The sequence below is a fragment of the Chlorocebus sabaeus genome, chromosome 20, assembly GCF_047675955.1.
Source record: "Chlorocebus sabaeus isolate Y175 chromosome 20, mChlSab1.0.hap1, whole genome shotgun sequence".
Classification (NCBI taxonomy): Eukaryota; Metazoa; Chordata; class Mammalia; order Primates; family Cercopithecidae; genus Chlorocebus; species Chlorocebus sabaeus.
Genome location: NC_132923.1, coordinates 59,270,241 through 59,294,526, shown reverse-complemented (window position 1 = coordinate 59,294,526; position 24,286 = coordinate 59,270,241). Strand labels below are relative to the sequence as shown.

The window sequence follows — 24,286 nt, the reverse complement described above, 5'->3', positions numbered from 1 at the left end:
CTCCAGCCTTTGGCCTGGCCCAACTGGAGCACTGTTCTAGCTCCAAACACAGGCACCACATCTCCACAGTTCTTTCTCCCCTGAAGGGATGCAGACACCAAGAGCCTCTTTCACACTCTCTCAGGCCCGACACCTGTATTTTCAAAGTCCAGGCCATTCAGAATGGGAAAGTAAAGAAAAAGAGACACTGGACTGCTTTCCAAGAGAGCCTCAAATGCATTTACCAACTAATGAGATATATTTCTAATGCTGGAGAAATGTGGGCATTTTGTGGTGACAATGATCCTACTTAATTATATAAACCTTTTCACTGCAAAAAGGCTGTAAGTAATGTTTAACTAGAATGCAATGCATTCTTCATTTAATCAAAGCAAATTAATAAGCCTTTATCAAGGGCTTACTATCCTCAAAGAACCATGAAATCCAGAAAGACATAAAACGGTCCTTGCAACACTGCATGACATGGCAGGAATTTAGGACTCATCTAGAAGGGCAAATTACTGCTAAACAGAAAAGAGCCCAAGTACATGAGGTTACCCGGTAAGGGGAATGGAGGCCTCATACTCATTGTGTCCCTACCCATTGGTTGAAATCCTTTTGGAAGCACTATTAATTCATCAACTGAAGCACCTGATGAATTTTTAGGCATTTGGCCTGTTCACTAAAGGCTAAGTGTATTCCAGGAACTGGCCAATGTTCCTTGTCTGTGTAGTCCTGCTTATTGATTAGCAATTGAATAAGGGGACATCTCTAGGCTGACTCACTGAGAGCCTCTTTTGCTTGTTTAGAGAGTCACTCTGAAGGAGCAGGGGACACTGGCAGATGTTGCAGGATCTAGCAGGCCCCAGCACTGGAGAGGAGAGAATACGCAAAGTCTTGTGTTGGTATCCAAGTTCTGTGTACCCTTGGGCCAACCCCTTATCTCCTCTGGATTTCTTTTAAAATAACAAAATCTCTGTCAGCTCCAAATTTGAGTGACTAACAAGTTAACACGTTGATAAGTGTTCTTTTAATTGGAAACTTGTACAACAGAGACATAGCCCAAGTGTAAGTGAAGCATGAAGGCAATTAAATAAGTCAAATACCCCATCCTCTAGCCTTAAAATGTTCATTTTAATTATCTAATAACAAGATTAAAACTAATATATACTGGTGACCTACTGTGTTCCAGATATTGTGCTGTCTTCATATGTAGTATCTTTTTTTTTTTTTTTTTTTTTTTGAGACGGAGTCTTGCTCTGTTGCCCAGGCTGGAGTGCAGTGGCTCGATCTCAACTCACTACCAGCTCTGCCTCCCGAGTTCACACCATTCTTCTGTCTCAGCCTCCTGAGTAGCTGGGAGTACAGGCACCCGCCACCATGCCCAGCTAATTTTTTTGTATTTTTAGTAAAAACGGGGTTTCACCATGTTAGCCAGGATGGTCTCGATCTCCTGACCTCGTGCTCTGCCTGCCTCAGCCTCCCAAAGTGCTGGGATTACAGGCCTGAGCCACCGCACCTGGCCCCCATATGCAGTATCTTATTTAATCCTCACACCAGTGATCAGCACTCATATTCTTCCCCATTTTACAGGGAAGAAATTGAAGAAATCAAGCCTTAAAAAGGTTAAATAACTTTCCCAGGGTTACACAGTTAATAAGTGACAGAATTGAGACTCAGACCCAAGTTTCTCAGACATCAAAGCCCATGCTCTAAAAGTGTCTATAGATACAAAGCAAGGAAACCAAAATGTAGATGAAGTTGTGGGAATATAGTGGGTGAGGGAAGTTTGCCATAATTATTTGAATAAGTGCCGTAATTTTCTGTTTTACTTTGCTCCTGCATATCTAGCCATTGATGTCTGAAAACAAAGGTCAAATATGATACAAAGTGAATATTAATGACAAAGACCTGTGTTTACCCCAGTCATGTTTCTCTCAATTACATAAAATTCCATTTTAACTTCAAAACAGGAAACAATTTGAACCCATAAAAGTATCCTAAACCATCACTGAAAGTACAGTGATTTCAGGATTTGTGCTATGTCTTTTACCATAAAGAAATAGCAAAGGCACCTGTTTTGTGAGCATTGCCAAAACTACTTCTGAGGGCCAGTGGCAAAATTCAGCAAGTGTTTGTGCCTGTGATGCTGGGTAGGTCTGAGGGAACCTGGTCATGCTGAGATTTTCTCTCTGGGTGGGATTGAGTAGCTCCCCTGTATACTGATCTCAAATAGTGGCCTAGTGTGGAGGTAGAGGGGAAAAGTCCTACACAAGCAGATATATAGACTTAAAGGAGGGTGCTTAAACTCCCCACATGATAAAGATATTCTCTCCCTGCTATAGTACATTCATCCATTAGGTATATATGGCTTTGGGTGAATTTTGTTATTTCATTTGACACATTTATTGAGTTTCTACTATGTATCAGCAAAATGGCAGCCTAAGGATACGCAGATGAAAGGCAAGGCTCCCTAGTCTCAAGGAGCTCATGTTGTAGGGAAGAAGCCAACAAATAGCACAGCTTGGCACACGCAATGGCAGAGGCGCAGGCCATGGGGAGCATGAAGTAGGGATCAGGGTTGACAGAGGAACTGAGAGCTGAGTCCAAAAGAAGAAAAGGAATTGGCCAAGTGCTAAGAGGAAAGAAAGTGAGGGTGAGCCCAGGGCAAGGACTGAGGGAACGGTGTGTGCAGGAGGAAGCCTCAGAGATGAGATGGATGGGAAGTGGTAAGAGCAGAGCTGGAGAGAAGGCAAAATCTGGGTCATGAGAGGCTGTGATCCAAGGAGAGGTAGTATGAACTTCATCCCGTGGCAGTGAAGCACCATGAAAGCTTTTACTTCCAACTTCAGATGGAGCACTCTGGCAACCAGGACAGGAAGCCTAGGCTTCAGCACAAGGTCAGCTGAGGTCATCAGAATGGTCATTCAGGTAAGGAAAAAGGAGACAGTTGAGGTGAAAAACGAAAAGCAGATCCAAGAGATTTAGGAGGGAGAATCAACGGACCATAAAGATCCACTGTGGGAACAGGTGAATGAGAGGACCTGAGCGTGCCTCAGAAGCAGCTGGTTTAAACAGCCACATGGATGGAAGTGCCATGCAAAGAGAAGGAATTTGCAGAAGAAATCAATTTTCAGAGACAGATGAGTTCAGTTTTAAACTTTTTTGTCTGTTGTTGTTGTCAGCCTTTGTCACCCAGGCTGAAGTGCAGTGATGCAATCATGGCTCACTGCAGCGTCAACTTCCCAAGTTCAGGTGATCCTGCCACCTCAGTCCCCGAAGTAGCTGAGACTACAGGCACACACCACCACATCTGGCTTAGTTTTTGTATTTTTTTGATAGAGGGAGGGTTTCACCATGTTTCCCAAGCTGGTTTTAAACTCTTGGGCTCAAGCCATATACCCACCTTGGCCTCCCAAAGCACTGGGATTACAGTCATGAGCCACTGCACCTGGCCAGTTTTAAACATCTTAAGATTGAGGTGCTTATGGGACATCCAAGCAGTGATGTCCATTTGAAAAGAGATTTTTCACAGCTGATACCAAAAAGACAAGTTCTGGCTATAGATACAGATGTGAAGCCATGTGTGTGCAAAAAGTCACCCAGTGAACTTAGGGAGGGTGAGGCTGGAAGAGAGCTAAGACCTGGAGCCTTCCCAAGAGCCCTGCCAGAGCCAGAGGAGAAGAGCACGCGGAGGAAAGTGGGACCTCTAGAGCAAATGGCATCACAGAAGGCAAGGGAGGAGAGTTCCCATCTGGGAACGGTTCACTAAAATGTCATGAAAATTGTCTGTGGAGTTTGGCAACAGGTGAGTCATTGGTGACTGGTGACAGCAGTTCCAGAGGAACGGGAAGGGGTAAAGCCAGAGGGTTAGGGGTGACTAGGAGGTAAGTAAATGGGGATCTATCTGTACAGACTACACTTTCAAGAAAGTTGACTCTGAGAGAAGAGAAAGAGTTAAGACTATTTAAAGGAAAGTGAATATTCAGGGTGGAATATTTTTAAAATGAGAGACTCAAACTCATTTGTATAAAGAGGGAGGCATTACAGGCTTTAGTCAAGAGCAACGCTCCATGAGTTCAAACGCCGGTTCCTACGTGTACAGCTGTGTGACCTTGGGCATCATCCTTACACTCCCTGTTCCTCAGTTTCCTCACCTGTCCTGTGGAAGTCATGATCGTACCTAGGTCATGGGGTTGATGGGAGAGTGAAATGAATTAGAACATGCAACAGGGCTCCTAGTGAATGCAAACAGTAGCTGTCACTGTAGCTACTCTATGCAGAGGGAGGGGAGACATCCAATGAGAGGGAGAGAGTCTTGAGAAAAGGAGGATGAGGATGGATTCAGAAGTGAATTGGAACAAGGAAAGGAACAAGATGAGGAAACCGTCACAAAAGTTTAGAGGTTAAATTCCTGTTTATTTCCTCAGTGTTTCTTCCTCAACGTTTCCTGTTAACATTAAACACTCCCTAAGGGACTGAGCTGTTAAGTGGTGTTTCACCTACACCCAGCTGTAGTTGGCTGAGATCAGTCAGTTGAAATGAGAATGTGTCTCTGAAGCCCTGGGCTTCAGCCTGCCTATACGCTGCCATTTTCTCTAGCTGACACATTCTTGCAGTTGTTTACAACAACCCAGCCCTGCGGGAGACCGTTTTACCATAGGAGATCGTTTTTTGCCTTGAAGAATGAAGCAGAGTAACAATGCAGTGATTTAGGGGGTCAGTGACTATTTTGGCCCTCCAAATGTAACACTCACAAAGTGTTTCCTTTCCAATTTGCTCCAGGCTCCTCTGAACCAGGAGTCTGAGTGTTTTCTTAGCTGCAAATGAAAACATATTTAAACCAACCATCAGGTGGTTAAGGCAATAAAGCACTCTTTCCTCTTGTAACAAAGTGTAGCTGTTTAGCTTTACTGTGACTTATGTTCCTGTGATCCAGGTGATAGTTTTTCTCATATTTATCTGGGGCCCTGGCTCTGAAGATGTTCCTCCTGGTTCTGCCAGGCTGCAGGGAATGCCTTCAACTAGCAAGTGGGTCACGCGTTACTGCCACGCATCCACCCATCACCACCGGCTCAGCGGCTTTGGTGTAAAGTGCATTGAACCAATTTGGGCCAGTTATGTATGACTTTGGACTAACTCTTTGTTTGGACTAACTCTTGTAGTCAATGCAGGGAAAGCTGGTGGGGAAGAGCCACAAGCAGAACATACTGGTTTTTTTGGAAGTCCTCAGCATGGTCTGGGTGGAGCCGTTGAGGCAAGCACTGAGACTACCTCTCATTCCAACATCTGCTGTTGAGAAAGGAAGAGAATGTTCATCAGTGGGAAACCTGGCCGAGGCCAGCCAGCAGACTCCTAGAGAGACCCCTTGGGAACCCCTTCAGAAGACAATTTGCTAGAAGGCAGTGATGACCAGTTGATTGGAGGGTGACCTTTACTAAATCTCCTAGATGACAGAGAGCATGCCCTTTTTCCTTTTTCTTTCTTTCCTTTTTTTTTTTTTTTTTTTTTGTTTGTTTGTTTGCTTCTGCAGCACCTATCAGGATGCCTGGCATTTAGTAGGCATTCAGTATATGTCTTTAGAATGAATGAATGGAATGGAATGGAGTGGAAAATGATGAAAGCTCAGATTAAGTTACTTCCCCCCAAGTTCCTCAAACTCAGGTGTGACTAATACAGACCCATTATCGAAGCAAATGTACTAATCTGTCTTCCAGTAATAACCATCTCAGAGCCATAACAATAAGAGCAGAGGTTTGAGGTAAAACAATGAGGTGTGGCTATTTTTAAGAACCAACCATAACTAAGTAACTCTTCCTCTGGTCCTGAAGGATCAATGTGGGGTCTTTATAAAGTCTTTATGGCCCTTTCCCACAAAATAAATAAAACCAAAAAAAGAGATACAGCTTTTGGTAAATTTGCCTTAGTAAGGTAGCACACAGTTTCCATATTAGAATCAGGTTCTAGTCCACCATTAGGTAGCTGGCACCATGAGGAAACCAAGTCAAAATACAAAACAAATAACAATTACATTAATGATACAGATCCCAAATGCCACCATCCTTCAAAGAATGGAGTGTGTACTGGAGTTGATGTGTTGATAAAGTGTACATTAAAGACAAAAGAAGGCCAGGCACAGTGGCTCACTCCTGTAATCCCAGTACTTGAGGAGGCCAAGGCAGGCAGATTGCCTGAGGTCAGGAGTTCGAGATCAGCCTGAGCAACATGGTGAAACCTCGTCTCTACTAAAAATATAAAAAAGTTAGCCAGGTGTGGTGGGTGCCTATAATCCCAGCTATTCTGGAGGCTGAGGCAGGAGAATCTCTTGAACCTATGAGGCAGAGGTTGCAGTGAGCCAAGATCACACCACGGCACTCCAGCCTGGGCAGCAAAGTGAGACTCCATCTCACAAAAAAAAAAAAAAAAAAAAAAAAAAAAAAAAAGAACAAGCAAAGGCTGAATTATCCATCATTGTTGTGATAAGTACGGTCGTGTTCTTTTTTTGGTTTTGTTTTTTTCTTGTTTTTGTTTTTTTTTTATGTTCCCACCCATCACAGAACTTACAGTCTATTCAGTGAAGCCAGAATCATGCTTATGAAAACTTCGGAGCCCATACAGGGCAGTGCAGAATTAACTGAAAAGGAACCATTCAGTGAAGGTTAACAGAGATGAGAGGACAAAGAAAGCACAATGGTTGGAGCCTCTTCCTAGAAAGGCTGAGAACCGAGGGGAGTCTCAAAGAATGGATGGGATTTCCTAAGTTCAAGAGAGGGCTGAGGAGAGAGGGATGGCAAGCAGGCAGATTCCAAGTTAGGAGCAAATCACAGCAGTAGGGATATGCCCCTGATGGCCCAGGAACGGGAAGGAGATGGGCCAAACCTTGAAAGGCCTGGATGCATGAATGTGATGTTGACTGAAGACCAGTCCAGAGCTGGTGAGCAGGGCAGGCAAGGAAACACCAGGAGGACAAACTGCCCTCCACAAATTCTCCCATATACAGTCATGTATCACTTAACAACGGGGGTGCATTCTGAGGAATACCTCGTCAGGCAATTTCCTTGTTATGAGAACATCCTAGTGTGTACTCACACAAACCTAGATGGTGTAGCCTACTATGCACCTAGGGTATGTGGTATAGCCTATTGCTCCCAGGCTACAAACCCATGTTACTATACCAAATAGCATAAATACATAGTAACACCACGGTAAGTATTTGTGTATTTAAACATAGAAAAGACACAGTAAAACTACAGTGTATTATAGTATCAGGGGACCATCCTCTATGCAGTTCATCATTGAGCGAAATGTTGTTATGCAGCCCATGACTGGACATTATACCTTCTCCTTTTACTTTTTTCTTTTAATACTGTCCATGAATGTAAGGGTGGGAGGATGCAAATATAGAAAAAGGTTTACATTTAAAGTAGTAGCTCAGGTCAAACAAAATTAGAGCCCTTGTCTTCTAGTCTTCTCCAAAGAAGAAAGAATCCTGAACTAAAATATTAGCCCCAGTGCTGTACAACATCACTGGATAGTGTAAAATCAGAGACTGTGCCTATTTTACTCACTCCTCTCTGGCAGGAGGAGCACAGAGCTCAAAGAGAGGTTACTCTAGCTTAATCCCTAATCAAGTCAGGAAGTGAATCTTGAACATCACTGACAGATAACTATCTAGTCTTGACTTTAGTACTTCGAGTGTCAGGGTATTCACTATCCTATTAATAATAGATGACTAATAACAATTGCCCCTCTGTGAACTCTGAATCAGTTAGGATTTTGTTTGGTTGAAAGTTTTTTTAAAAAATAACTGTAGTTAAACAAGGTAAAAATGTATTTTATGTAAATTTTAGGTACAAGCAGTCATAGCAGTGGTATGACCTGCTGTGACCTCAGAGTCTCAGGTTCCTTATATTTTTCTGCTCCTTTGTGTGGCTTCTCCAGAGTTATCTCATGTCCCAAAATGGTTGCTGAAGCTCCAGCTCTTATGTCCTAAGCCCATTAAAAAGGAAAGAGGAAATGGGGCAGAAGAACTTGCTTCTTCCCTTTAAGGTCACTGCCTGGAAGTTGCATTCACCATTCCACTGACATCTCATTGGTCAGGAAGACACTTCTGCCTGCAAGGAAGTCTGGTAAATGTGGTCCATGTTTCAGATAGCCATGTGCCCACAATAAGAATCATGAGGTTTAATTTTTTACAAAGAAGGAGAAAGTAGATATCACGTTTCTATGACAGAGTCTAATGTAGGCCTCCGCCTGGAAAATCCAGGAAAAATAGATTTGGCTTTAAAAAAAAAAAAAAAGTTTTGGTTTTTAATCTTCCTTGGTAGGACCGTGCTCACCAAAACAATAGGAAGATGCTTGTCTGTGGAGTGGCTGCTACCAACAGTGTCCATGGCGGCAGCAGAATTTAGCTGCACCTCCCAGAGGCCTACAGTTTACTCTCAAAGTCAGAACAAAGCAAGTAGGCAGAAGCTGCACCCCTGCTTTTTGAAGTCCTTCTTTTGGAGCTGTCCAACAATCCCTCTTGGACTACTCACCAAAGCCCCAGGAACGCCACCCCCTCTCACCCTGCTGTGGTATAGGTGAACTCAGGTGGCACTGTCCTAGCCTTGAGCCCTAGCGGAAGACACTGGCTGCATCCACTTGGTCTCCCCAGCAGAGGAGATGGTGCGTTTCTATTGGGCATCTGTTGTCCATAGGAAAGTCTTCCTAAGACTGAGTCAAAACCTACTCTGTCAAAAATTCCAATATTTAGGCACTTCTGTCTGGTGTCCTAGGCTCTATATCTAGTACATAATTAAAATCACCTACCAGGTTTTTCACCAAAAATAAAAATTGCTAAGAGTTAACGTTGTAACATGAAATTAAGACTACTAAAAACCATCAGTTTCACATGCCAGGCCTGTGAGGAAGTGAAATGTGCTTTTAGTAAAAGATTATAAGAAGGCATGGGAATGTACATTTTGCCTAGTTTGCAGGGTTAAAGGATTGTTTAAAATTAGACATGATAAACCTAAAAGTTTGAGCAAGTTGGAAGGCTTGTGAAAAATTCATTGTAAAAGATTTTGTGTATGAACATATTGGCTAAATTTAAAGGGGTTTTATTCAGTTTTTTCCATGCTTTTGGAATAAAGCACAACATGGTTTTCTAAGAGCACAGATCTGTTCTTTAACAAAATTTGTAAAGTGTTATAAAAGGTTTATGAGAAGCTCACCTTATGGTCAAACTGATTTAGACTGGATAGATTTGTCTATACAGTTTTATTAAAAATTGGGATTGAAGCCAGGTACAGTGGCTCACGCCTATAATCCCAGCACTTTGGGAGGCCGAGGTGGACAGATCACCTGAGGTCAGGGGTTCAAGACCAGCCTAGACAACATGGTGAAACCCTGTCTCTACTAAATATACCAAAAAAAAAATGAGCCAGGTATGGTGGCGGGTGCCTGTAATCCCAGCTACTTGGAAGGCTGAGGCAGGAGAATTGCTTGAACTCAGGAGGTGGAGATTGCAGGGAGCCAAGATCGCGCCACTGCACTCCAGCCTGGATGACAAAAGACTGTCTCAAAAAAAAAAAAAAAAATGTGGTTGAAAAAAATTTTTCACTGTTTAGTCTAGTCCTGCCATACAGAGGAAATTAGCTTTCTCTCCACCCTGCCCATTCAAATATTTGAAGACATATACGCTTTTCTTGTGATTTATGTCTTCATCCAATTAAAAACATGCAGCTGCTTCTGTTGTAAGTTGTAAGTTCCTCAAGAGCAGGGTGCTATCTTCTTGTCTCTGTGTCCCCAGTCCTTCCACTGCCTAGCTCATTTGGATTCCTTACATTTTCTGGTGGAATGAATAATAAATTCTACTTTTATTATTTTCCCCTAAGTCATGTCTCTTTAGACACATGCAGCCCAAATCTTTCCTAAAACAGATTGGCCAGAACATTTTTAAATTTAAGGATTTCTTTTCTTTTTACAGAAAATAATACATCTTCATTCTAGAAAACGTGTATCAATAATAACAAAATCACAAACAGCCCAATGCCTGGGAATGAATACTATTAGTATTTTGATTTATATTCCTCTTAGTTTTTTTTTTTTTTCTGTGTATGTATATATATTTTCATGTACATTTTTCATCGGAAAGAGATCATAAAATTTTAAAACCCACTTTTTATGCTTAACAAAACCTCAAGGGCATCTTTCCAAGATTGTATACCTGAATATGCCATGTCATTTTTTAAAGTTCTTTTGTAATTCAACCGACATAGAAAAACAGAAAAGTGCACAAGTCCTAGGTATTCTGTTTGATGAAATTTCGCTAATTGGATGCATGTGTCTGACCAAGATGCAGATTAGGAAATTGAACGTGACCAGAACCTCAGAAGTCTCCCTTGTGTCTCCTCCTCATCACTACTCCCTGCAAGGACTACCATAGACATTTTTTAACTTCCATAAATGGAATCACACTGTATAACTGTATATATTATTTAGTATCTGTCTTCTTTCAGCACTTCAGTTTAATGACTACATCCTGTTCCTTTATGTTGCTGTAATATAATTTATTCAGTTTATACCTATTGTTGTATTGTCATAATACGTTATTTTTTCATTATTTTTGCTTTTACTAAAAATTCTGTAATGAATATCTATATACTAAAACAGTGATTTTTTTCTCTTTAGGTAAAATTCACAGATATGAATTAAACTTTTAAGATTCTTTTACTTATATTGCCAAGTTGCCCTTCAAAACAGTTGTGTCCATTTTATGTTCCCATCACAGTAGGTAAGACTCCCAGTTTCTGCAATGTGGTCTAGAATTGAATATAAAACCTCAGATGTAATCCAACTAACATTTGCCCTGAATGTCTCACTTCCCTTTACTGTACACAAATAGACTGCAAGCACAGATAATCTCCAAGTTCTCTGACAAAGAAAAAGTTAGGGTGATAGTGCTAGAAATGACCTTGGAACAACAAGACACTTATTTTCCATCAACAAGCTTATTTTCAGATGAGAATCCAGAAGTCCAAAGAGGTAAGCTTTCAGAGCAGACAGATTCCCAAAGAAAACCAAACTAGAAAACTACATGTGGAAAAAAAGCAGCAGAGAAACAAAATGTGTCTTTAGCAGTTACCTATGGGGAGTGAAACTATTTTTCTTCTTCATTTTACTTTTCTGAATTATCTAAATCTTCAGTAAAGAGCATGTATTTCTTTCACAGTGGAGGAAAAAAGCATTTCTTTAAAAGAAGAGGGCAGACATGGTGGTGCACACCTGTAATCCCAGCACTTTGGGAGACCGAGGCAAGTGGATCGCTTGAGGCCAGAAGTTCGAGACTAGCCTGGCCAACATGGTGAAACCCTGTCTCTACTAAAAATGAAAAATTAAAATTAAAAAAAAAATTAGCTGAGCAGGGTGGTGCACGCTGCACGCCTGAAATCACAGCTACTCAGGAGACTGAGGCACGAGAATCACTTCAACCTGGGAGGTGGAGGTGGAGATGGCAGTGAACCAAAATCAGCAGCCTGGGCAACAGAGCAACACTCCGTCTCAAAAAATAAAATAAAATAAATAAATAGAAGGAAAAATAGAAAGGAGGAGGTAAATTTGTAAGTTTCCTATTCTATACACTTAATATATGCCTAAGACTTGGTACAAAGTAGGCTACAAAATAGGAAAAGTGGTATGTTTAAAAATCTGGAAGAGGCAGGGCACTCTAGAACAATGAATTCCAAGAAATCAGAAACCCAAGCAAGCAGAACCTGAGTGAAGTGACTTTTGAAAAGCAGCTCTGGTCTGTCAATTTGAAAAAATAATTGTGCTTGATGAGCTGGGTCTGGAACAGGCCCTGGAGACCTCTGGCTGAAGCAGCAAAGGATCGGTGTTTGGTTGGTTGGTTGTTTAGTTGGTTTTTTCATTTTCTTGTGGTTTTTAAATTTTTCTGTAGATTCGTATTCAGCTGAAAGGACAAGTGATTTCATGGTGTTTTCTTATGAGCAGTTTGGAAATTTTGTCTCTGTCTCTGTGGGGTTAGGGTACTGTGAGCTGTAGGAGCTCACCAGCTTCATGGGGTAAAAACATTTCAGAACCACCACCAACAGGCACCAGGAAAGGTGTCTGCCCTTTCCTGTCACCTGAGACCTGAACCTTCCTCATTTTCTGTCCATGTAGGAGCTGGAGTCTTGGCATTTGGTTTCAGAGTCTTGATTAATGAGGGATTTCACATCTCGCTGTGGCTGTGGTGGGTGTTGGCTGAATGAATCGTAAAATCAAAGAGTGTTAATTAGAACATAAATGAAATCGCATCCCTAAAGTCTACTATTTATAGTTAATAAGTGGGCCAGGCACAGTGGCTCACGCCTATAATCCTAGCACTCTAGGAGGCCGAGGCGGGCAGATCACTTGAGGCCAGGAGTTCGAGACCAGCCTGGCCAAGACGGTGAAACCCTATCCCTACTAAAAATACAAAAATTAGGTGGGCATGGTGGCACAAGCCTGTAATCCCAGCTATTCTGGAGGCTAAGTCAGGAGAATCATTTGAACCCAGAAGGCAGAGGCTGCAGCAAGCCAAGATCACGCCACTGCACTCCAGCCTAGGTAAGAGAGTGAGACTCAGTCTCCAAAAAAAAAAAAAAAAAAAGTGAATAAGTGATGGGTCCTGATAAGGTTGCCAGATTTAACAAATAAAAATATAAGAGCCATAGTTAGATTTGAATTGTAGACAAACAATGACATGGCGTTTAGTATAAGTCTCATGCAGGATTTGACTGAGTGTCCTGTATTTCATCTGGCCAGCTGAGGGGGCCATGATGAAAGCCCAGCTCCCAGTGACCATTCCAGTCAACTGCAGGCTGTGCAGTGCATTTCCCAAAGGAAGTCTGTCTGATTTCCAGAAAGACAGGTCAGAAGGGCCCCACATATGAGAGAGTGTAGAGTTTAGTGGCACCAGGGCACAGCTGGCCCTTGGCACGGTTTCTTCATCTGTGATAGGATTACAAACAGCACCTTCTTCAAATAGCTGTTGTAAGAATTAAATAATTACAAATAGAACATATAAAACAGATATCTATTAGATAAAATATCAAGCCAAAAGTATTGTGACTTTTATCTGAATAGTCTGCAATGACTTCTCAAACATATTTGGTCTCTCAACTATACCATTGGTGCAAAATAGGCCACAGTTCCCCTACTATTCTCTCCAGCTTTATGCTAAGAAAACCAAAAATTCCCTTCATCTGCAAGAGAGAGGCATGGCCCTGATTTTGATAAGGCAATAAGGATTTTTATTAACCATCATAATAATTATTCATTCATGATAGAACCATTATCTTAGCATTATTACATTGTAAATATAAAAAGAAAAATCAACAAAAACTTCCTGCGGTGACACTGGGGACTTCACAGCAAATTGCCTTCCTTAGGTTATCTAATCTAGAAGTTCCAAATCAGGCTAATCATCAGAATCACTGGGGAATTATCCTTTTTTATTATGAAAATATTTCAAACATACAGCAAAGCTGGAAGACTATTACAGCGAACACTTGCATACCCACCACCTAGAGTCTTCAGTTAACATCTTACTACAAGTTGAGTATCCCTAATCCAAAAATCCAAAATGTTCCAAAATCCTAATCTTTTTGCATGCCAACGTGATGCTCAAAGAAAATGCTCATTGGAGCATTTTGGATTTTGAATTTTAGGATTTGGGATGCTCAACTAGTAAGTGTAATGCAAATATCCCAAAATCAAAAAAAATTAAAATATAAAACACTTCTGATCCCAAGCATTTCAGATAAGGAGTGCTCCAACCTGTATATCTTGTCTTGTTATATATCTGTCCCTCTATTCATCCATCAATACATCCCTTTTTCTTGTACACTTCAAAGTAAATTGAAGATGTCTGTACACTTTCCCTGGGGAATTTTCTAAAACTCTTAAATTCCCAAGCCTCAGCCCAGAGATGTACAGATCTGCTAATTCAGGAATTTTTCCAAACAACTACCCAGCTTCACTCTGGTAACCATACTGATGGAGCCCTTATTAGCTGAAACATTACCAGTCTCATGGCAAAGGGAAAAGACCTGGCATACCATGTGCTGGGTGTGAAAACCTCTGCTCAAAACCGGTACACATCCGCCTCTGCCCACATTTCATTGACCAAAGCAAGTCCCCTGGAACTCCTAACTTCAAGAAGTTTGGGGCAGGGTGGGCATGGTGGCTGTCACCTGTAATCCCAGCGCTTTGAAGGCTGAGGTGGGTGGATCACCTGAGTCAGGAGTTCGAGACCAACCTGGCCAACATGGCAAAACCCCGTCTCTACTGAAAATACAGAAAATAGCCAAGCGTGGTGGTGGGTGCCTGTAATCCCAGCTACTCAGGAGGCTGAGGCAGGAGAATCGCTTGAACCCTGGTGGCAGAGGTTGCAGTGAGGCAAGATCGCGCCATTGCACTCCAGCTTGGGCGACAGAGCAAGACTCCATCTCAAAAAGAAAAAGAAAAAAGAAAAGAAAGAAGGTGGGGAAGAGTCACCCTTCCACAGGCACAGGGAGAAGCACTATGGAAGGAAAGCTGGAATATTTAAGAAAGTAATACAATCTAACACAGGAAGCCACTCGTTTAATTCAGCCTCTTCTCTTTACAAACAGAGAAGCCAGCACCCAAAGAGGCAAAGTGACTCTCCCAGAATCACTCGGCTAGTTCAAAGGAGGAGTGGTCAAGAACAAAGGTCCCATAATTGACTTTCTCGTTATGTCCAGGGTTGCCTTTGTGAAGCTCACAGATAGTCCATCATTCATTCATTGATATACTATACACAGGCACTGATAAATAAGGCATGGTTTCTACTATCAGGACATTCCCAGTCCCATTTAAAGTTTTCCCATATAACCTTCAGCTGACCCTGGCATATTTCCACATATTCACCAAATAACCTGAAGCAGTCAGTGCATTTCAGAACTAATAAAGATGTTGTCTTTGAGGATAAAGATCTATTTATCTCAATTGTTTTCGGTCCAAGAGTGTCAGTTCCCAGCAGCAGCCTGCTGAAGCTCAGCACAGTGATACAGCTCTTCCCAGATGGAGAAGGTTTCAAGTGACTCATAGGCCCAGACTGGTTGAGGATCATTCCCAGGGCACAGTCAGTTTGTGATCTGATGGCATAATAGTTTTTCTCAGAAAAGAGTCATTCGTTCACAAAAACCTCAACCCAACATAGGGACCTATTTTCATTTAGGAAAAAAGAAATATTTCAACAGGCAGAAATATGATAGGTTTCTAAAATATAGAGATTAGAAATAAGATAGTTTGATTTGCAAAAGATATTTGATCCTCTCACAAGCTATAACTGGGAAGACTATGCGCCTTTAAAGGTGTTAAAACAGTACCAGGATATAAAACTGCTGTGTCCAACCTTTGTAAGCTCATGGAATTTTAGTGGGTGTAAGTTAGAAAGAGAAAGACTTTTAAACGTCACCAACAGTAGCTGCCACATTTTGCAGATAATAATTATGATGCTTATTGTGCATTTCACTTTGCCAGCTACCGATCCAAGAGATTCACATACATTATTTTGCCCTCACAACCAACAGGCATTGTGACCACCCCCATTTTCTAACTGAAGAGATTGAAGCTCAAAGCAGATATGTGACTTGATCAAAGTCATCTAACCGGATGGAGAATGGCCTGAGGTGTGAACCTGGAACTCAAGCCCGTGGGTCCCGTGATCCTCTTATGTGAAAGGAGCAGAGGTGTCACTTTCGTAGGGCCACAGGCTCCTGGACACTGGCTGTCGTTAACAATTGTCTGTGACACTGGGCCAGGTTCTGTGGGGATGCCAGCCTAAGTGAAGTGGTTTCTGCCCTCCGTGAGCTTCAGCCTGGCAAAGAAAGGAAGAGAACGTGAGCAAACTGTATGTGCTAGAAGCCAGAGAAGGAGAGAATTTTTAGATGTTGGTCGTTGGTGTTACAGAGTCAAAGGTATCAAAGACTAGAAGCAAGCCAACAAGTAATATGACAAATATGCAATCGCTGTTGAACTGTAAAAGAGCAATTTCAGAGTGTGATGAGATAGCAGATAGTTTCCAAGAGGATAGGAAGTCAATAAATGAAGAGGAAATGGAAATAGGCAGTTTTCCGCTGCTAAAAAAAAAAAAAAAGAAAAGAATATAAAGATAACTCAGAGGACACACGCAATGGTAGAAATATTTTCATTTGGACTGGGGAAGAACCAAGCATGATGTTATACAGAAGAAAAGATGCCAACCAAGAGAAATATTTTTCATATGGACAAAAAAGAGAGCGTCAGGTTTTTGGAGCAGGCAGAAGAGGATCCATTTATAGTAAATCTTTTAGTCTTTCAGCTGCTATTATGAAGTGTCTGTTACATTTCAGGCACTGTGTTTGGGCACCATGGCGAGCAAAGTAGACCCAGATTCCACACTCATACCATAGAACCTAATAAGGAAGACAAAATTTTAAGTAAATAATATATATCATCCATATAAACTAGATACATGTATCTGTACATACATATCCTTTATCTATGTATTAATATATTTTATATGTATATAATTTCTCTGCTTTGGCTCCTATAAAATGTAATATATATATTTATATATATTTGTATTTTGTATATATTCAAATTTATATTTTACAGGAGCCAAAGCAGGGAAATCATATGTATATTAAATAGTTGTTAAAATAGTACCACAATATAAAAAAACCTGTGTCCAACCTTTGTAAGATTATAGAATTTTACTAGGAAGAAGCTAAAAAGATTTCTAACCATCGCCAAGAGGAACTGCCTCATTTTACAGATAATAATTCTTATCCTTATTGTGTGGACTGGGGAAAACTGAGCATGATATTATACAGAAAAGAATCTGCCAACCAAGAGAAATAAATTTCATATAGACAAAAAAAGAGGGTATGAAGTCATCTGTGATATATGTATATATTTTACAGGAGCCAAGGCAGATAAATTAGCCTTAAGCTAAATGGCATAAAATTTTCCAAACAGGAGAAAGAAGGATAGAGGGCAAAGGATGAAGACATCAATGTTCTGAAAACACTGAGGAAATGAGACAGTCTTCATCTTAGTGAGTAAGAAGGTTAAACATGTGAAGAGTGAGAGAAATGAGGATGTGTTTGAAGGACAGTGGGAAGTATTAGCATCCATTCATGGACATCCAATTAATGTCCAACTTGATACCAGGAAAAAAGAAGGATATTTGCCAAGAAGCACTAAAAACTATTATGAAGTTAGATAACATGACTCGGTTCAGTTTTCAGACTTTCTCAAGGGAACTCTTAGCAGCCCAGAGCAGATGCAAATAAAGCCTGTGGTGGGCTGGGCAGGGAGAGTAGGCTGATGGTGACACGGCAGGTTCCATAGAACTGAAGTGGGGCAAAGGATTCAAAGTTGCTAGAAAGGGCCTGGCGTCCAGCTAGCTAGGGAGGTAAGTGGAGCCCAAAGGGAATGGGCCAACCCAGTAAGGTCATAACGATGGCAAGGAACAAGTTGAGAAGAAGTGAAGTCAAGGGAAAAGCGAAAGGGAGAGAAAGATGCTATCAGAGTGGGAGAATACATCCAAATAACGAACGCTCAGGTTCAGCCAGAGCCACGGGGGGCTGAAATTCGGTTAGTGATGAAGGTCATTGGTGCTGAGGAGGCTTAAAGATCTCTCAGACTGCGGTGGAATGGGAATTAAAGCCTGGAAAGCTTTGCTGATAGCAATTAAACCCAGAGAATACTGTTCTCTCTGCTTTGAAACTTGGAGAAAATAAACATTGAGTTTTCTAAACTAGGTACGTGTATCTTCACCTACACTGTCACATATATACACGTGTGTGTGTGACACACAGAGAGAGAGATCGTGCACACACGGATATATCTTAAGTACCTGCAAGTGGTCTGGAAGTCTGGAAGTAATGGCTAGTCCCCAGATTCATTACTGACTTTGGATTATGTTTAATTTAAACCTTGATGTGCCAGACAGTGTGACTCAGGAAGAGCTATGGAGGTGTATAACCCCCCTTCATTGTAAATAGCTTTTACCAAGCACCAACATTTTAACAGAGAGATGGGAACAGGAAAGTTTTCATTGACATTTGGGAGAACAGGGGACAAATTTCAGAGACTTTTCAAATGTAGACTTGACAAAGCTTGGCAACTGGTCGGGTATGGGAGATGAGGAGGTAGAGCCTCAAGTGGAATGAGGCAGAAAGTTGGTGATTATTTCCCCTCATTTTACAGTTGAAGAAACTAAGATTTAGAGAAATTGAAAGATTGCTCTGTAACCACGTGACTAGTAAGTGGCAGAACCAGTGTTGATTGTCAGATCACCCGTCCTGTGCCCTTCATAATACTTCATACTCCTCCACTTCCACCCCTGTGCAGATGCAGAGCCCTTTCATGCTCCAGGTTCCATTACTGAAGACACCAGGCTCAGCCTTATGCCATCTTTCCCACACTTCCCTTGTGCTGGCGAAGGTGATTAATTACCCTTCCCCTTCCTACGGAGTCCCAGCCAGTGCTTCTGCGATGGTGTTTACAGGCCCCACTCATAGAACCTATCACACAGCTGTGATGATGGTTCACCTGCCCCTCCTCCCCACTAGACTGTGACCTTTCTGATGGAAAAGACCCAGTTCTGGGTCTTTTTATTTCTAGTGCTTAGCAGTGTGAAACCCACACTAGCTATCCAACAGATGTTTCTTTAAAAAGAGCTGTATTAATTAAGCTTCATGCTTAATTCCAGGTAACATCCTGGAGTTAGTAAGATGCAATAAAATGTCAACAAAGGTCATTTTAGGCTGGGCCCGGTGGCTCATGCCTGTAATCCCAGCGCTTTGGGAGGCCAAGGTGGGCGGATCACTTGAGGTCAGGAGTTCGAGACCAGCCTGGTCAACGTGGTGAAACCCTGCCTCTACTAAAAATACAAAAATTAGCCAGGAGTGGTGACACTCGCCTGTAGTCCCAGCTACTCAGGAGGCTGAGGCAGGAGAATCGCTTGAACCTGGGAGGCAGAGGCTAGTCCTTATCTTAAGGAGCCTAGCTAATGAATCCAGGAGCTATCTCACAAGAGAGGATTGCTTCTGTCAATACAAAGCAAACTGGAAAATGTGACCCACGTGGGCATGCTGAGGTGATGCAGGTGGTTTCAGTTCTACCTCTCAAAGAACATCAGGCACCGAAGAGAAGGCAGACTTAGACTCCCTGGGCTGGCAATTCCCATACAGTCTCTCCCCTCCCTTCCTTCTATGGCAATGCTGTCGAGACCTGTAGGGACATGACTTACTGAGATGGGAGGTGGACGCTCACAGTACCTGCACTTTTCACGATATAGCACCTCTGGCCTCACAGGGAACGCTTTTTACATTTTCCACCTTTTTGTGAGGTATTTACAGACATCTTCAAAATAGAATCTCATATTCCACACTCTCTTTGTGAATCACACCATGTGGTATGGTGTATGGGCTTGTTCAGGGGTCCGAGCCTTGGGTAATGAAACACTAAAAATTAGTGAGATGACAGTAAATGTGACAGCTCCTGTCTGTCATCAGTCATCTTGCCACCAGAGGACACAGCCCACTCATTCTGAGATGTGGTTCCTCAAAATATCTTTTGCCGTGTAACAAATTATCCTGGAGGGATATCAAGGCCCCATTGTTTTTTATTTAAAAGTCATCAGTTAAGACCTCAAAGATATGTCAATGTCAGTAGATGAAAATTTATGTTTCTACCAGCAGTTTTTGTGCTTTCACTGCAGTGATAAAATCACTTTGTTCTTCAGTTTGGAGCCAAGGGAAGAATCAAGCTATTGTGTAGATTACTTAAAATTCCACAGTGCCTGCGCCATTTGGCCAAAGAATGCTAAAAATCTGCAGCTGTTGCTCCCACGAAAGTTTCTAACTGGGGCAGCGGCTGCTGTTCAACACACAGCTGTTGTTAATTTGAGCTGAAGATTTTTAATTGCCTTTGTGTCGACATTTATTAAATAACATTTTAGAGGAACAAAAACTGTAATAGTCATATTAGCAGGATGCTGAAGGAAGAAAATAATTGGAACATGGCATTTTTGCCTTGTAAGCCAAGTCTGAAAATATCTTTTCCACATGGAGGGCTCCCAGCCATCCCAGGAAAAGCATTTCCAGGTAAATCCAGCCGCAGAAACCATGATGGCCTTTGCAGGAGCTCATCCACTTCACCCCTTAGTCATTTACCTGGAAGCACTTCTTCTCCAGAGTGGCCTCCTTGTTCCCACAGTCTTCATTCCCATTATACCGAGAGACAGGAGGCATAGTGCTTACAGTAAACATAGCATTAGCTGGCAATTGGCTGCTGCTTTAAGTGGTCTGCATTATTTTGGGGAGCCTCTATAATTGCTGTTTTCCTATTACATCCGGCCCATCCCTGACAGTACTATGAGGGGTCTGACTGACTCCCTCCCCATTTGGCTTAGAGCAGCTGTATAGATGAGCAGAAGATAGAAAACTCAGCTCTTTCCTGGATTTTCTGGCAAGGCAAAGAAGGGGAAATGAGGGGCCGTTCTATTAAAAAGGGTCAACAACTAATGTCCCTTAAGAGGGAAGTTGCAAACTGCACAAAGAAAGGAGCTTTAAGTATGACAAAAGGCAAACCAGGAAAATTGCAGAATGAGTTGTAAATCCTCATTACCATACTAAAATTTCAATCATGTTTTGCATGCTGATGGTAAATATTTCCTTTTAACTTTGTCAGACATTAATGGCGAACTTACGATGTGCAAGGTGCTGTGTAATGTGCTCAGGGCACCCAGAGAAGCCTGCAGGGCCGGCGACCAGTGAGGGAGCTGCAGCCCAAGAGTAAGGCAGGCAGGGATTACAGGGCGCTGTTTACAGCATTGGCTCCAACAGAGTCGAGGGTGAGAGGTCTGGCTCCTGCCAGAAGAGGGAAGCATGTGATCTGGGCCTAAGGGCTGAGGAAGACCTTGATCATTAGGAAAAAGGATGAATATGGCTAGGCACAGTGGCTCAGGCCTGTAATCCCAGAAGTTTGACAGGCTGAGGTGAGAGGATCGCTTGAGGCCTGGAGTTCAAGACCAGCCTGGGCAACATAGCAAGAGACCCTGTTTCTACAAAAAATTTAAAAATTAGCTGGGTGTGGTGGTGTGTACTTGTAGTCCCAGCTACTCAAGAGGCCAAGGCAAGAGGATTGCTTCAGCCCAGGAGTTTCAAGTTCAAGGATGCTGTGAGCTGTGATTGTGCCACTGCACTCCAGCCTGGGGACAGAGCAAGACCCTATCTCAAAGAAAAAAAAAAGAGAAAGAAAGAAAAGATGAATGGGTAAAGAAAATGTGCTGGAATATAGAATATTATTCAGCCATAAAAGACAGAAATGCTGCCATTTGTGATAACATATTGGAAGACATTATGCTAAGTGAAATAAGCCAGGCACAGAAAGACAAATACTGCATGATCTCACATGTACATGGAATCTGAAAAAGTCAAATTCATAGAAGCAGATAGTAAGAATGGTGGTTGCCAGGGGCTGGGGAAGTGAGAAGTGGTTCTGGAGACCTCATGTACAGCGTGATGGCTACAGTTAACAACACTGTATTATATACTTGAAATTAGCTAGGAGAATAGATGTGAAATGTCTCCAGCACACACACAAAAAAGGTTAACTATATGAGATGAAGGTTTGTTAACTTGATTGTGGTAATCATTTCACAATATATATGTATATCAAATCATCATATTGTACACCTTAAATTTATAGTTTTATCAATGATACCTCAATAAAGCTGGGGGAGAAAACAAAGAGAAGAAAAGGAAGGAAGGGCCTTTCAAGCTGAGGACCAAGAAGAACAAAAGCATGGTAGCCTGGAAAAGTCTGTACAGGCATAGGAGGCCATTGAATGCTATGGAGGTGGGAGTGCCCTACTTTCCAGGCACATGGAAAGCATTGAAAGAACTGTGTTAGTTGGACATGACAGTGCTGGAGGAGGGTAAGAAATGGGGGAGAGGGACCCAGCACAGTGGCTCATGCCTGTAATCCCAGGACTTCAGGAGGCTGAGGCAGGTGGATCACTTGAGGCCAGGAGTTCGAGACCAGCCTGGCCAATGTAGTGAAACCCTGTCTGTATCAAAAAATACAAAAATTTGCCAAGCATGGTGGCGTGCACCTGTAATCCCAGCTAATTGGGAGGCTGAGGCAGGAGAATCACTTGAACCTGGGGGGTGGAGGTTGCAGTGAGGTGACATTGCACCACTACACTCCATCCTGGGTGATAGAGCAAGACTCCATCTCAAAAAAAAAAAAAAAAAAGAAGAAAAAGAAATAGGGGGAAAGATGCTGGAGAGGTAAAGTAGGACTAGATTCTGGAGAGTTGGGATGCTGCTGTAGGGAATTCAAATTTTACTCTGGGGGCATAGGAGGCCATCGAGTGCTATGGAGGTGGGAGCGCCCTGCTTTCCAGGCACATCATCCTGCTAGCAAGTCTGTGGGACTCCAAAGCCCCTCCCATTCTGACATGCGGAGGTGGAGTGATCGCCATACGCCAGGCAGAGAGGATGAGGACCTGAAGTGTGTCCAGGTCAATGTGGCCACAGTGGGGAGGAGAGAAGGGAACGCCTCTGAGAGTCAGCGCTCAGGCTTCACGTCCTAGGCTTGCTACTCACTAGCAGTGCAGCTTACCCAATGGAGTTAACTTCTCTGTGCCTCGGCTTCCTTATCTGTAAAATGGGAATAATGACAGTGCATGCCTCTTAAGGTTATTTTATAGAACCTCATACATAATACCTAAAATGTTTAGAATAGTGGCTGGTACAATAAGCACTTAACAAAGGTTAGCTATTATTATTATTTTCAGATGTAAAATCCTGTGACTTAACTGATTGAACTTGGAGGGCAAGGGAAAGAGTCAAAGACATACTATTCATGAAAGGGATATGGTAGATACTCAGAATTGATAATACCTAGGGAAAAAATAAGAAATAAAGCATATTGAGGGACATTCTATAAAATAACTATTCATAATCTTCAAATGTGTCAAGGACACCCACAAAAACTGTTCCATACTGAAGGAGAGCAGAAGGACATGACGACGAAAGGCAATGTGTGATCCTGAACTTGACCCATTGACTTCAGAGGACATTATTGAGTCAATTGGGACAATTCAATTGAAATTTGGAGGGGTCCAAGGATATCATTATGAAGGAGGAAGTGCTTGTTTCCTTGTTTGTGGGAAATGACACTAAAAGGTTCTGGAGTAAAGAGGCATCCACTTAGCAACTTACTCCCGAGTGTTTCTGAAAGTTCTTTGTTCTCACAACTCCTTTGTAAGTTTGAGATTGCTGAAAATAAAAACACTTATTTTCTTAAATTAAAAGCTAGCATTTGTTGAGCATTCACTATCAGGAACTGTGGCCAGTGCTTTGCACATGAGCAGGTTCAGTTCTCCAAGGAAACTTCTCTGACTTTGCATCTCTACCAAAACGGAGCCAAGTACCCTTCCTCTGTGCCCCCATAGTAGGTTGCACTCCTCTTCACTAACTGCCCATGACCATGAGTTACAAGTGGTCTATGAAAAGTAACTGTTTGTTTTTCTGTAACACCTGCCCCCTCCTGCTTCATGGATAGTCTAAGCTCTTTAAAGGTAAGGGCTGTATCCCATTCTCCACTTGCATCCACCACTCTCAGCACAGCTCCTGGTATAGCAAATCCCAAGCTCCCAATACATGCTTGGTGACTGGAACACTGAGGCTTGCTCACCATGGTGACTACCATTAAAAATGAGGCACCAGACTTGGAATGCATGTCTGACACATGACTTCTTTTCAAGGTGGTCCTGGCTCTGGCAAAGGCACACAGTGTGAAAAGCTGGTGGAAAAATATGGATTTACACATCTCTCGACTGGCGAGCTCCTGCGTAAGGAACTGGCATCAGAATCTGAAAGAAGCAAATTGATCAGAGACATTATGGAACGTGGAGACCTGGTGCCCTCAGTAAGCAACACGGCCTGCCCAACACTACTGCCCTTCCTGTCTGGGGAGATCTTTGGGGTTTTTGTAAGGAATCTGAGCTGCTGGAACTAAGAAACCCAAAGAAACAATAGCTATATTTTATTTCCCTCCTTTGCAGCAATCCAGACGCAGGCAGGTCTACAGCAGACAGCCCTTCTGCCCAGCCAGGTCGAGCTGGCCCAGGCTCCTTCCATCTTGTTTGTCTACCAGACCCTCGAATGTTGGCCTAATTTCACATTTTCCCTCCAAATTCATCCCACTTTAGAATTGGAGAAGTTTCAAAATAGAAGTGAGTGTGGTGCAGCAG

The 24,286-nt window shown here is 42.3% G+C and overlaps 1 protein-coding gene across 2 annotated transcripts in view; it reads left to right on the top strand.

The window, feature by feature from the left end:
• Positions 1–24,286, top strand: part of AK5 (adenylate kinase 5) — a 287,532-nt gene that overhangs the window by 223,047 nt on the left and 40,199 nt on the right. For both annotated transcript variants that reach the window (XM_007978238.3, XM_007978240.3), the window contains exon 11: positions 23,798–23,961. In XM_007978238.3, coding sequence (XP_007976429.1) covers positions 23,798–23,961 — 164 coding nt within the window. The remainder of the gene's footprint in view (positions 1–23,797; positions 23,962–24,286) is intronic.